Here is a 15305-nt window from a genome sequence, read left to right as displayed (position 1 = left end):
CTTTGGGTGACTTAGCAAATAACTCTTCCATAAACAAAGAGGTAATTTCTGACCTTGTTCCTTAAATTGAGAGTTCTGCAGATTTTAGAAATCCATGAGAAAAAGCCCAAGGGGGAAAAACCTGGGATAAAAAATGATCATAGAAGATGCAAAAAAGGGAAAAAGAACAGGGGGCAGGGGACCCTGGAGTACGTCTTGTTCTCAAACAATTCAAAGCAACTCCTCTTTGGGGAGAAATTTTTTTTTTTTTTTCCAACAGTGACTTTCAGGCAGATGGTGAAAGAGTTAATTGTCATAGCTGTGAGAAATTCAGTGCCAGAGAGAGGAAAGGGGAGCAACCATGGTTTAGTAGCCTAATAACTTCTAACTCTAGTCTAAGATCATAATGTATGTGCGCGCAGTCTGGTAATTATAAGGTAATAAGTGAAGTGGTGGTATAAGAGCTCTAAATTAAAAGGAATTCACAGGCCTGCTGTAAGTCAGTGCCGACCTGCTTTCTTTCAAACGTTGACTTGAGGAAAGTGCTCAGCCCAGAGTGCAAGCAGGGAGACAAGGAGAGCGAACTATTAATTACAACACTCATTAACAGTGACGGCTACAAGGCAGCAGATGCAGAAAGGAGAGGACTCTGTTGTTGGGGTTGGCGAGGGGGATATTTTTTTCTTCTGCTAGCTCTGGGGAGGGAAGGACAGCCCAAGTGGGTGGGTGAAAACATGGAGATATTTTGGTGGCTTTCTTCTTCCTGTTTGCATTCTGCACATCCCCATATTGCTTGACTGGAGTGAGCAGAGCACAGTTTCCCAGCTAAAATGTATTTGGGTGGAAGCAATCCTGTCTTCAATGCTTTGCTCTTGAGACAGCCTGCGTGGAACAGTTAGGTGAACATTCCTGATAGAGAATTCCATCTTGCCCTTCATTTGAAAGAAGCAGAACAATGGGAGAAGGGAGACCTGGCGGATAGCATGAAATTTGTACAAAGATAAAATATCATTAGATTTATAGTGAAAGAGATAATTGCATCCCTTTGGTTATACTGTGACTACTCCCCCAAATTCTAGTGAATGACCATTACACAGTGGGATTCCCATAAATCAGCTTTACACAGGGAAGCAATTATCTAAGTCCTTTCTCAACTGTCACCTCTTCTTTCTATGGTGGTCTCTCAGAAGGTTCTCAGAGGGCCTTGCTAAAAGGGGTTTTACCCTATGGCTAAGCGGAAAGACAATAAGACCAACCATATCTTTGCATTTAATTACCTTTTCAGAAATCCAATCACTTATGGGTTCCACAAAAGATGAGTGATATGTTTCTTCTAGATAAGAAAAGTAGTTTGTCAGATTAGATGCTTCATCACATTTCTTTCAGAAGATATGATGTTAATGGGGAAAAAAGTACAGGGCGGAGTAGAGGGACCATTTCAAATCTCATTTTTTCAGGACAAAAATTGATACAGTTCTACACTTCTGAATGTGACGTATTAGATTTGTTGGACTCACAGGTGTACTGAAGGTACAAATGACTTACTAATTCATCTGTTACAATAAGGGCAAACCACACACAAAAGACACAAATACATGCACATACTTATTAATCAGTGCTCCCAAGTTTTGTGCATTTAGGAAATAATCCTTAAATATTGGATAGAATTTCGTACTTGATATCTTTATATGTTGTGAAATGGCTAGGAGATAGAGCAATTTAAATAAAGAAGCAAAGCAATTGAGGATATATTCCTTATGTGTTTTAGTCAGATCAATAAAAGACACAGTTATGCTTATGGAAGCGTGCTGACAAACAGTAATTACAGAGCTAAGGATCATCTGTTCAGTCTTGAAAGATAGAAGTTTGATTCTGCTCATAATAAAATGGATGCGGAATGTACCAGAAGGTGGAAGGAAAGACTGGGTGAGGATAAATACAGTTTTAGAAATGATTTAGACTTTGCAAATCCCTGCCTCTTCTACTGATAAATTTAGGATCTCGAGGGCTGATTTATATATTGACAGTGGTTCTCCAAGAGAAAGGTAAAATAAAAGCAATTGGACCCTTTCGAGCCTTTGTTTATGGCCTGTCTGTGCTCTGTGATGTAGCCCTGTCAGGCCCTTACACTGATTACCTTCTTGTAGAACAAGAGATATTGACTAGAGAATGAATGATGTGCATCTCCCAGCCCTCAGGAAGCACTCTCAAAGAACAATGTCTTTAACATGCAAATTCTTCCTGTGGTTTTTTTTTTTTTTTAATCCTCTAAACTTTCCCTTACCTTTTCATCCTCTCCTTATTTGTACCTCAGTTGGCCTCCATGTCTGACTCTCTCTCTCTCTCCCTCTTTCTCTCTCCCTCCATCTCAGGCTTCTCTGCAGAATGTCAAACAAAGATCGACACATTGATTCCAGCTGTTCGTCCTTCATCAAGACGGAACCCTCCAGCCCAGCCTCCCTGACGGACAGCGTCAACCACCACAGTCCTGGTGGCTCTTCAGACGCCAGTGGGAGCTACAGTTCCACCATGAATGGCCATCAGAACGGACTGGACTCGCCACCTCTCTACCCTTCCGCTCCTATCCTGGGAGGTAGCGGGCCTGTCAGGAAACTGTATGATGACTGCTCCAGCACCATTGTTGAAGACCCCCAGACCAAGTGCGAATACATGCTCAACTCGATGCCCAAGAGACTGTGTTTAGTGTGTGGTGACATCGCTTCTGGGTACCACTACGGGGTAGCGTCCTGTGAAGCCTGCAAGGCATTCTTCAAGAGGACAATTCAAGGTTAGTTTTGGAGCTGCTAATACTATGCCTCTTTCCAACTTCGTGTGATATTTTTTTCCCCCTTGTTCTTCTTCTTTTTCTTCATTTTTTTTTTTTTTGTACTAGGATTTGAACGCAGGGACATTTTACCACTGAGCTAAATCTCTGGGAGTTTTTAAATTTTTCTTTGGAGACAGGGTCTTGCTAAATTGCGGAGGGCCTCACTAAGTTGCTGAGGCTGGCCTCAAACTTGTGACCCTCCTGCCTCAGCCTTCTGAATCACTGGGCATGCACCACCACACCTGGCCCTAGTTATTTTTGCAAGTCAACTTGCATGGCATTATTTCTATCTTGAGTAGAAAACAGAAATAGATTAAAATTGATTGTAGAGGATTTATAGAATAAACTCTCCCCAGATATGTTCCTGCCCATTAATTCTGCTTTCACTATTATACTCACACGATGCAAAGATAATGAGAACTGGGTGGAGTTTAAAAGAGTGTAGCTAAGATTAGAGTAACATGGATCTGTGTAACTACTGAGCAAATGCACATTAGATTAATAAGGCTTTTTATCCCTTTGAGTCTTATACATACATTGAAGTAATGAATACTTTAGTGTTTCTCAAACTTGAATATACATCAAAATCATCTGGCAATCTGGTTAAAATGCAGATTACTGGTCCCTCTCCCCAGAGGTTCTTGATTCATTAGATCTGGGTTGGGGGCCTTAGAATTTTTACATTTCCAATAAATTTCCAGATGATGCTGTTCCAGCCAGGGACCACACATTGAGAACCACTGTTTTAGACATATTTAATCACCTACTCATTTTCTTCCTTTCCCCATAGCTAGATTTGCATAAGAGACTCCTAAATTAAACCAATGAAATTTCATTGAATTATAAAATATACCTCCAACACATATAAGTGATGCATATCCAAACCTTTATAAATCACCAGGTTTATAAATAATGTTATTTCTCACAGAAAATATGGAAAAATATAACTAGTTTATATGTACTCCTTTTAAACCAGTAATCCACAAATATAGAACTCAGCTCACTTTCAGATCTACAGATACATACTGACACAAAATTAGATTTTACTTTTTCAATCTCTTGTGATACACTTTTGAAGAAAATGGGAAAAGGAAAATAAAATCATTTATTGAGATCCACAGCACCCAGAGATTCTGCTCAGTGGTTTACAGAACACAATCTTTTTTAAAAAAAAAAATTGATGCTGGGATTTAAACCCATACTTTACCACTGAGCTACACCCTGGCCTCCAAAATATATCTTCTTAACAACCAGTTGGGGCGGGCAGGGGAGGGGGCGCTGTGGTTGTAGCTCAATGGTAGAGCTCTGCCTAACATGTGGGGCACTGGGTTCGATCCTCAGCACCACACACTCAAAAATAAATAAATAAATATATAATACATAAATAAATAAAGGTTTTGTGTCCATCTACATCTATTTTTTTTTAAATACAACCAGTTGTGGACATAAAGACAATCTTCACTGATATCAGTATTCTCAAGCTTGTCAGCCCATTACTTCAATTTTTTTATTTTAAATACTGATACCAGGGCTTGTGCTTCCACATTCTGAATGAATTGATCTTAAATGTGGCCAAGAAAAAGGAGGGATTTTTAAAAGCTTCCTAGGTGATACTTAATGTAAAGTCAAGTTTGGGCTGGGATATAGCCCAGTGGTAGATCACTTGCCTAGCATGTGTGAATTCCCATGTTCAGTCCCCTTAAACACACACACACCACACACAAATGATAATAATAATGTATAATAATGTAAAGCCAAAGAGCTATTAGACTAGTGGGCATAGTGGTGCATGCCTGTAATCTCAGCTACTGGGGAGACTGAGGTAGAATTGAAAGTTCGAGGTCAATCTGGTCAAATTGGAGAGACCATGTCTCAAAATAAAATAAAAAAGTGTTAAGTATGTAGCTCAGTGGTAGAGTACTTGCCTTGAATGTCCTAGGCCTTGGGTTCCATCCTCAGTCCTTCACATAACCCTGGACCTAACAAAAAAGAAACACTGGACCGGTCTGTTCTGTATTCTGTACCAATGGTCCTTAGTGTGGTGGCTTAACCAGCAGTATCAGCTTGCATTTTGTTAGAAATGCAAATTCTTTGGCTTCATCCTGGGTTAACCAAACCAGAATTTCTGGTGGTGAACCCAGTGATCTGTACTTCACCAATCATGCCAAGGGGTTCTGATGGTCACTCTAGTAGGTGAGCCACGGTCCTCCACATTGCTGCTGATTTACTAGTGACATCTGAGCACTGTCATCTTTTGGTAACTTACTGAATATAACTAAAATTAGTCTATTTGGAACCTAAATAACTGCGTAGTGTCCTGATTTTTATGTTGCAAAAGAGGAACTGTTTGTTAAACTCTAATGCTTATAAATATTTTAACGAAAGGTGATACTGGAACCCTTTATGTACACTCACAATATTCCCCACTCTTTCCTTTTAAGAATGTCTGGCAGTTCAACTCTTTTCAGTAAGTTCTACTGAAGATTTTGGCAACTGTCAGTAGTAAATAGTTTGCACTGGCTCCCCCTTGCTTTTTGTTTTGCGTGCTGAGGATCAGACCCACAGAGCTACCACTGATCTCTGCCCTTACCTGTCCCTTGCTTTTGTGTTGCATGCTTGGTCTGTGGTTAAGAACACAGTTTACTTCAAAAGCACAATTTTTCAAGTCATTGTAACCCTATATAATAGAATGACTGTTTCAACCTAACCTCTCCATAGCCTTTCATAGGTTTTGCTGAAGAACTCAAAGTCAAGTGAGTGTGCACTAAAATGTTCTCTAAATATTTTAGTAGCAGTACTTTAATTTTTCGGACTCATCATTATCATATTTCATTAATATTTTCCTAGAAATTCTCATCCACTGGATCTTTATCTCCTTCTATAAATTTAAGGCTTTAATACCTGAGAAAAATTCCTGACAGTTGTTTTTTTTTTTTTTTTTAATAGGTAAAGGTCTAATTTTTGTCTTCAGAAAAGTTATATATGTTCACTTAAAAAAGCAAGTTAAGGCATTTTGTAGAAATGCAGCATAAAATATACACAAGATTTCAGATTCTTTAATAATCTTATTACTTAGATATTAATAGCTATGCAATGGTTGTTTGCTGAGCAATAATTATAACAGAACCATTGGAGTTCTATGCATGATTATTCTTTTGGTAGCTGCAAAGCTACCAAAAGCTTAGCAGAACAAAGCACAGGGTGATTCTTGGCATTGATATATAGTGCTCACTTTCCCTCCATATTGGAGAGAGCAAGTTGCAAGGATTCTGAGTAGGAGACAGAGATGTCACTGTCCAGATTAGCACTCTGGACTTGCCCACCTGGCTGTGCTTGTAGCTGGCAGCTGGGCAGCACTCAGTAAAGCTACCCTGCGAGCTACATCATCAGGCATCACACTGTGGTGCTTACTTAGCCCCAAAAAGCCAGTGAGGCAAATAAAGGGATTAAATTGTGAAAGTATAATGTAATAATTAGGGCGGTAATTGTAAGGAGGATTGGAACGGCCCCTCCTTGTTGTGGCCAAATAGTGATAGCGATTGAACTCCAAAGATGTTGAAAGTAGCCTGAACATATTGTACCATCACAGACTCTTGTTCCTATGCGGAAGGGGCTATGAGTCGGCTCTCATGCCTCCAGGAAGCAGTGTAGCCAAATTATTCTTGACAGATAGCCTCTCCCTCCCTTCCCTTGAAGCTCTCCAGGGAAGGAGAGGAGATTACGTAACTCCCCTTGAGAACAAGTCCTTCTTGAGTGGGACTTAGCAGTAGAAACTGTCTCATAGCTCCAGTGGCCAGGACATTACATAAGCGTGACTTCTACCTCACCAGGGCCTGGTTCTGCTTTCCTGGACTTGACTAAGGGACATGTACAGAGTGTGGCAATAATGCCTTTTGAGAATCTTTGTTTCTTCCTATGACCATTTATTTTTAGGATTGGTTATTGAATGTGTAATAAATATAAGTGTACAAAGTTAGGCAAGGGAACACTTATTTTACTGTATGAAGTATCATCAAATTCTCGAATGTAAAATAAAACCAATTCAGATCTTCAAACTTAAAAAAAAAGCTTTTAATTTTAAAAAAGGTAAATATGGAGCTAAAAGAACACATATCTAAAACATGTCTTGAAAAATAGTAACAATTTTTATTTTCAACTCTGAATGTGGCATTTTGCTTTGTGAAAGTCAGTTAATCATAGATTTTGGTAGAGTCAACTTGAAAGATGTATTTTATTTATTTGACTATAGCTTCATTGACTCGTTCCAAGTTATTATTGAGAAACAATTGAAAAGGGTTAGCAGTTAAGTAGAATTTAAGGCTTTAGATTTTACTTTTTTTTTTTTTCTGAACAAACTATTTTGTGTGTATGTGTGCTCGGGATTGAATGCAGGGCCTTGCACATGCTTGTTAGCATTTGCTTCACTATAGAACTTCATCAATGGGCCTGAAAATATTTTTAAGATACTTTTTTAGAGGATTTTGACAGTCCTGACTACCATTTGGTAGGGTTAGAATGTCAGCAATGATTTCATTGTCATTTTGTATTCATGATAATTTGAGGGGTGTGATATAGTTCTTCTGATTATTTTTTCCAATTCCATTATCGGCCTCAGTTCATAGATGAATGGAGATTTGTTTGGGGCTTCTCTTTAACAGTTTCACTGAACTCTGGTTAAGGAAGTAGGAAAAGGAAAACATCTTCATACCCCAAAGAAGTCAATATATATTTCATTATTGAATATGCAAAACATGAGTCCCCTGAAATTTTTCTTTCTATGTAAGAATAAGGAAAATCACTTTTGTTTATTTTTTAAAATTTTGTGGGTACTAATACCCAACTGCTCATTCTAGTTCTAAGGAGTTCCTCTTCCTCCACATTAAAAAAAATACCTTTATTTCATTTATTTTTATGTGTGCTGAGGATTGAACCCAGTGCCTCATATTTGGGAGGCAAACACTTCACCACTGAACTATAACCCCCAGGCAAGCCTCCCACATTTTAAAAAAAGGAAATTGTATATTTAAAAAATATGAAATTTTTAAAAAAGATATTTGTTCTAGCCTGGGTTTGGTGTTCATGTGAAGTCAGGTCCAAGTCTTGGCCACTTATCAGTTGTGGGACCTTAACCTGGCTGCATCTTCCCAGGTGATAAGGTTTAAATGAGAGAATATATGTCAGAGTGCCTAGCCCATAGTAAGTACTCAACTAATTATTAAACCTTGGTTGATATTGAGAATATGTCTGGGATACTCATGTTCTGAATGGAGCAAATATTCTAGCACAGAGAATGTCTGCCCATGGTGCTAAGCTGGAAGGACATGAAGCCAACCTCCCTAAGCTCGTAGCATTTACTCTTTAATGATGACAATGAACCCTCTCTCTCTATGGCCATTTCTCTGTATTGTTACTCTTTCATAATGGGAGGGATTTAGGTAGACTGCCTGAAAATTTGTTTGATTTTATTTTGTCTTATGGTAATCAGTTAACTTTCCCTCCCCCCTGTGAATATGAATGGAAAACTGGATAAATCTAATAAGAAGCCTGAATCTTGGAGCTTGCATAAAACATCAAATTGCCAGTTAAGCTTCCTCTGTGGGATTTAGGAACTGAACAAATATCATGAGATATAGGTGTGAACATTGTGGGAACAGAATCTACTCTCAACACTGTGGGACCTAGGAAAGGAGGTGTGGATACCCACATGCCCATATATAGAAATATGTTAAATTTATATATCAAAATAGACTGCTAAGTAAAATAGGTTCTATTCTCTCACTTAACCAAATATGGCTTCCATAGCCTTGGGGGGGCACTTTGCATTTTTCAGTCATAGACTCCTAGGAATTTAGTATTAGAAAGAGACAATACAAGGACAATACTAGTCCTTAACCTGTGGCCTACCCCCTTTCTCTTCCTAACCCTCTTCTGTCCCATCTTGTTTTGTACATATGTGGAAATCCTTGCCATCATGTGTAAGTCCCAATGAGCCCTTGCAAACAGGTCCCATAATGTGTACACAGCAGTTTGGTTTAGTCCACTAAAAGTCCAGTAGAGGCACCCAAGAGACAGGCCCTCTCAGACCCAGGAATAGGATTGCAATGATCTAGCCTGGGAATTTGAAAGTCACAGGGACTTGAGGTCATGGGGTAGACAGAAGACTCCAGCTTGTCTCCTTAGTACCTTGAATGGGCTTCTTTTTATGTCAGGGCCTACAGGCAGGGCAGTCTCTTGTCTGGAGGTAAAGGTGGCATTGATAAGAGCTTCAATCTCAGCCAGATACTGTGGTACATGACCATAGTCCCAGTGACTCCAGAGGTTGGGGCAGGAGAATGAGGAGTTTGAGGCCGACCTCGGCTACTTAGTGAGGTGAGGCCCCTAAGCAATTTATGGAGACCCTATCTGAAAAAGGCTTGAGGGATAGGAAATGAAAGATGTTTTAGGGCATCTTCCTGCCAAGCCACAGTCCTTGGGTCTGATGCTGCCAGCTGCCTTTTCCTTTATGAATTGTCTTGACTCTTTCCTGAAGTAGGTGGTGTAGTCCTGGAGCATCTCCCCTGGCTAGAGCATTTTCTTTGCCATCACATGCTGTTTCAGTCCTTGCATAGAATAGTTGCAGAAATGGAGAAAAAAATCTACAAATGGAGCGTCTATATAGCATATGCATCGTCTAAAGGAAAATAATAAATTAGTTTCTACTTGAAAAGAGTGTTTAGAGAAAATAATTATCCCAGCTTATAGTGAATGTCAGTTTTAAAACTCTAATATATTCTCAAGTTAAAATCCAAAATAATGGGGCTGGAGTTGTGGCTCAGTGATAGAGTGGTTGCCTAGCAGGTATGAGGCACTGGGTTAGATTCTCAGCACCAAATATAAATAAATGAATAAAATAAAGATCCATCAATGTCTAAAAAATTTTTTTAAAAATCCAAAATAATATGGAAATGTCTTGACTTGATGAATATCAGTGATTATCATTGAAAGTAGCATTAAATTACATATAGAAGTGATATTTTCTAAAGAAGTATTATCTATAATTCACTTGCTTTAGCTCAGAGCTTGCTTTTGTTATACGTTTAAATTAATTTTATTTTTACTTTTTCTTGTATTTGATGCTAATTTGGTCTAAATTTTTGAATTGCATTAATATTGCCAAGTAAAAATGACAAATATTCTACTTTTCCTATTTTATTTGTTAGATTCAGTGTTTATTTTAATAGTAAAGTTTAAGTGCCAGGCATGGAAGCATACACCTGTAATGACAGCAACTCAGGAGGCTGAGGCAGGAGGATCACACATTTGAGACAAGCTTGGACAACTTAGCAAGACCCTGTCTCAAAATAAAATTAAAAATAAAACAGCTGGGGGTGTAACTCATTAGTAGAGCACTCCTTGGTTCCATCCCCAGTACTAAAACAAAAAAAAATATAGAAAGTAAAATATAGTATTTTAGACTTTCTGTATTAGAGAAGGTATATCATGTGAATAGATGCCCTAAAACAGCATAATATAGAATTTTATTTCTCTGGGTCTTGACTTAATGGAACAATTTCTTGGGACAAATAAATAGTGATTCCTTTTCCATAGTTTGTTCTGACTCTGATGAACTGGACAAAACAATCACACTTCTTGGGTTATTTTTTTTTCTTGTTTTGATACTGGGGATTAAACCCAGGGTGCTCTACCACTGAGCTACACCCCTAGTCCTTTAATCTATTTATCTATCTACTTTGAGATAGGGTCTTGCTAAGTAAGAGGCTAAGTTTGGTTGTAACTTGCCATCTTCCTGTCTCAGCCTCCAGTTTCTAGGATTTTTTTTTTCCTTGAAAAGGAACAGATAGTAAACTAGAGCCTTTAAATATTTCAGGATATACAACATTTAGGATCTGTGGGCTTCATACCTTTTCTGTTTCATATTATTTATCTCATAGCTTTTTAAAAATGTGAAACTACTCTGAGCTTGGGACCTGAGAAAAACAAGTCCAGGATTGAATTTGACCTGCTGGCCATAGTTGGCTAATTTCTACACAGAAACACTCTCTTGTTATCTTCCATGTAGGCAACATTGATATATAAGATTTTTACACCATAGGATTTCCTATGCAGCTTTGCATATACCTATAATTTATTCTGAAATCAAGTTCATAATTATGAAACTTTTTGGTCTATTACCTCAGTTTTTAGAATAATATTACTTTTTCAGGGATCAGAATTTTCTGGTCTCTTTTTAGTATTTACAGATTTTAAGGCTGTTTGAAGTACACATCTATGAGCACTATGATATATCAGCTATGTGTATATGTATACATGTGTGTATTGGCTAACTAAGCATAAAACAGAGCCAGTGTAAATTAAGAGAAAATAACAAGTGGCTGATTTAAAAAATTTGGATTTTTGCATTACATAAAATGAGAGTGATACATTTTAGAGATTGAATTGCATGGTTGATATTTTATTTAGGAAAGGAAAAATAAAGAAGATTTAATGATACTATATTGTAGTCCTTCAGATGTTAGAAACTGAAATTTGCAGACACCAAAACCTCTGTGTCACTTGTGTGCTTATTAAACTCAGTATTTTTAGTATGTTATTGTATTTTATTTTATTTTTACAGTATTGGGAATTGAATCCAGGGCCTTGCCCATGCAAGATCAATACTCTACTTCTGATCTATATCCCCAGCCTTATATTACTGTATTTTAAAAGTCACTTACATTAGTATACCATTTTAATATTTTACTTATAAGGTCTATTTCCCAGTTTAATGCTACTGGATGAGAACTGTCCCATGTAAGGAGTTTATGGCAGTGGTATTCAGGAAGGAAATTAATTTGTAGTCAATATTTTGTTTTGTCTTTCATACTGTGTATTAAATCCAGAGTCACTTTACCACTGAGCTACATCCCTAGTCCCTTTTATTATTTAAAATTTTGACACAGGGCTCACTAAGTTGCTGAGACTTTTGCTAAGTTTCTAAGACTGGCCTCGAATTTGTGGTCCTCCTGCCTCAGCCTCCAGAGTAGCTGGGATAATAGGAATGCACCACCACATTCAGCTATTTTAAATTAGTTTTTAAAGGCATCTTGGGACTGGGTGTATAGCTTATTGTTAGAGCACTTGCCTACAATGTATAAGGTCCTGGGTTCAATTCCCACCACCATATACACATGGGGGGTGGGGAGGGAGAGAGAGAGAAAAAAATATGAATTGCCTCTATTCTCTTTTTTGCAAAAGGAATATTAAATTATATTTCTGATGGGATTCAGGAGGTAGAGTATGGTTGATAGTTTGCCTGAAGACTTTGCCCTGAGGGCATGTGACCCATAATCAGTAATATCCCATGACTAATTGTTGTGATGAAGGGACTAGAAACTACTTTTGATTACAAGTTAAACTCCAACAGAGCTATCAGTGCCTCTCTTTCTTTAATTTGTGTGTTTTGCAGTGCTGGAAATGCAACTCAGGGTCTTGTGCTTCCTATGCAAATGTTCTACCCCCAGCAACAATATCTCCAACCTTCCATTACAAATCTTTTTTTAGGGGGGAGGTGGCAGGGTGTGGCTAAATTGCCCAGACAGGCCTCACTTGTGCTCCTCCGGCCTCAGCCTCCAGAGTTGCTGGGATTTTAGGTGTGTACCCCCCACCAACCTCCCATTGCCTCCTTAACATTGTAATTGCTCTATCTCTCATTTCTTCTTGCTTTTCCTTATTTGAGAACCAAGTTTGGACAAATAAATCCATTCCATTTCCACTTGGTTACAATAGCCGCAGAACAACACATTACATGTGTGGGAACAAAATAGAGGAAATAATACCTTATACTTTATATTTTTCAAAATGCATGCTTTTTTCATAACTGCACAATAATTCTCTTCCTCCATAACTAACTAAAAATTCATTATGACTAAATCCAGTTAGAATAGATGAGAATGTTCATCCTAAAGGTAGGACACAACAAAGATGAATCATCAGAGAGTTCTGATGTTTCTGTTGATGTAACTTTTTTCTTTGATAATTTGTAGAAATAAATGGCTTAACGTGATTTGCCAAGTCAAGAAGTTCTTGTTAAAAGTCAAGTTGTAGGACTGGGGTGTAGCTCAGTAGTCGAGGGCTTGGCAAGTGTGCTTTAGGCCCTGGGCCCGATTCTTAGAGCCACTAAATAAATAATTAAAAATGAAAGTCCAGCAGCAGAAGCGGTGGGGCCAGTTTTGAGGAAGGATAGGGTGGGGTTCAGAGGCAAGGTTCAGAAACTTTTTTTCTTTACTTGTTAAATCCCAGGGCAATGATTAATTTTTTTCTGATTTATTGCTTGATAAACTTAGATAGTATCATAGGCTTATAAAGTGCATTCACTCATTTAAGTTATAAACTGCATTAATTCACTTTCTTTTGAAGTTTCTGATAAAGGGATTTCAACACTATCAAGATGACATCATTAAAACTTGCTTTCAGAATTTTATTATTTTTTTGTTTTCTTTTTGGGACCAGAAATTGAACCCATGGGCACTTAACTACTGACCCACATTCCCAACTCATTTTTTTACTTTTTATTTTAAGACAGGTTCTTGCTAACACTGCTCAGGGCCTCACTAGGTTGCTGACACTGACTTTGAACTTGCTATCTTCCTTTCTCAGCCTGTAGAGTTGCTGGGATTATAGATAGGCATGCGCTACTGCACCCAGCTCCTTACAGAATTTTAAAAGTTTCACATAAAGCAAAATGAGGTAGAAGATGCTGATAAAGTATTACAGTGTTTATGGTGAAAGTAAACATGTTTGTCTCTTTATTTATGCATGCTGAAGATTGAACCCAGGGTTTTGCACTTGCTAAGCATCCTATTGAATGAACTACATCCCCAGGTGCTAAATTTATCTTTAATAGAAATTATGGATATTTTTATTTGTTAGGTTTTTGTTTTATTTTGTGGTGCTGGAGATTGAACCCAGGACCTCAAGTATGCTAAGCAAGCAATCTGCTATGGAGCTGCATCCCCAAATCCAGAAATGATGTTTAAACTTAAAATTTTCTTTATTGTGATTAAAAAAAACACATACCTTAAATTTTATCATTTTGACCTTTTTAAAGTATATACAGTTGAACAGGGCTAATATACCCCACCCCCACCTACTGTTATGATATAGATCTCCAGACCTTTTTCATCTTGCAAAACAAACTTTATATTTGTTAAACTGAAGCTTTTCTTCCCACCCCCATTCCTTGGAAATCACTATTCAAATATTTATTTCTATGAGTTTGACTACTCTATTCCTATAAATGGAATCACGCAGAATTTGTGTTTTTCTAACTGTCTTATTTCACTTAGTCTTGTATCTACAAGGTTCATTCAGGTCTTTAGATGTCACAGAGTTTAATTTTCAAATTGAGTAATGTTCTCTTTCATGTGTTTACCACGTTTTCCTTATCCATTCATCTGTTGACAAGCATTTAGATTGTTGACACTTTACCATTATTGAAAATAATGCTGCAGTATACATGGGTATGCAGATACCTAGAAATCCTAATTTTAATTCTTTTGAAAATATACCAACAAATGAGATTGCTTGGTCATATGATAGTTCAACTTAATCTGTTTTGGAGGATCATCGTTATTGTTTTCCATTGCAACTCCATCACTTTATAGTCCTACCAACCCAGCACTTCCAAGGTTTTCACATCCTTTCCAAGACTACTATTACATTGGGATTGAACTCAGAGCCTTATGCATGCTAGGCAAATAGTCTACCACTGAGTTATAACTCCAGCCCTTATTATTATTATTTTTGATAGTGACTCTCCTAACGGGCGTGAGGTAAATTTTTTTCAAGGTTTCATATATGCCCCAAGTGGAAGTTCCAATCTTTTATCACCTTAGACTGATTCATATGTAATAACATGTGGGTAATGTCCATAGATGTTTCCATTCTGAGTTCATTACAATGTCTAAAACTAATACTAACAATAGATAAATATTCATTAATCTGTAATAGTAATAATGCAGATATTTGTTTTTACAATGTATCGCATACTGTTCTAAATGCTTTATAATATCTATTTTGTTGTTCATCCCAATGAAATAGGTATCATCATTGTAATATTGTTTTTTAAATTTTTAAGTCTTTGAGAGTTGGCCTGACTATGTTGCCCAAGTTGGTCTTGAATTTTTAGGCACCAGTGATCATCTCATTTCAGTCTCCTGAGTGATGGGACTACAGGTGTGCACCTCTGTGTCTGACTCATTATATTATTCGTTTTACAGATGTGAAACTTGAGATACAGAGTAGTAATTGCCCTACCAGCAATTGGGTCCCAGAAAAACTGAACCCATAGCCTGCACTCTGACCCCTCTAATTATATTTCCTTCAATGTTTTAAAAGCTTTTAAAAGCATTAAATAATTTTTAGACTATTTTTCTTGAGAGATTTAGTCCATGGGCAAAATTTTCCATTAAGTTGTTAAAATAAAAATTGGGAATTAAAAAAATAATGCAAAAGTGATGCT

At 37.5% G+C, this 15305-nt stretch overlaps 1 protein-coding gene across 26 annotated transcripts in view; it reads left to right on the top strand.

Annotated features, from left to right (window-relative positions):
* The window catches only part of Esrrg (estrogen related receptor gamma), a 601476-nt gene that overhangs the window by 418015 nt on the left and 168156 nt on the right, over positions 1 to 15305 (top strand). For all 26 annotated transcript variants that reach the window (XM_046438414.2, XM_046438420.2, XM_046438413.2 and 23 more), the window contains one exon: positions 2352 to 2767. In XM_046438414.2, the coding sequence (XP_046294370.1) occupies positions 2352 to 2767 (416 nt within the window). The remainder of the gene's footprint in view (positions 1 to 2351; positions 2768 to 15305) is intronic.

This window comes from Marmota monax, unplaced genomic scaffold (genome assembly GCF_021218885.2).
Source record: "Marmota monax isolate L192 unplaced genomic scaffold, Marmota_monax_Labrador192_F-V1.1 WCK01_AAM20220418_F8-fsc00118, whole genome shotgun sequence".
Lineage (NCBI taxonomy): Eukaryota > Metazoa > Chordata > Mammalia > Rodentia > Sciuridae > Marmota > Marmota monax.
This window is presented reverse-complemented; position numbering and strand designations above follow the sequence as displayed.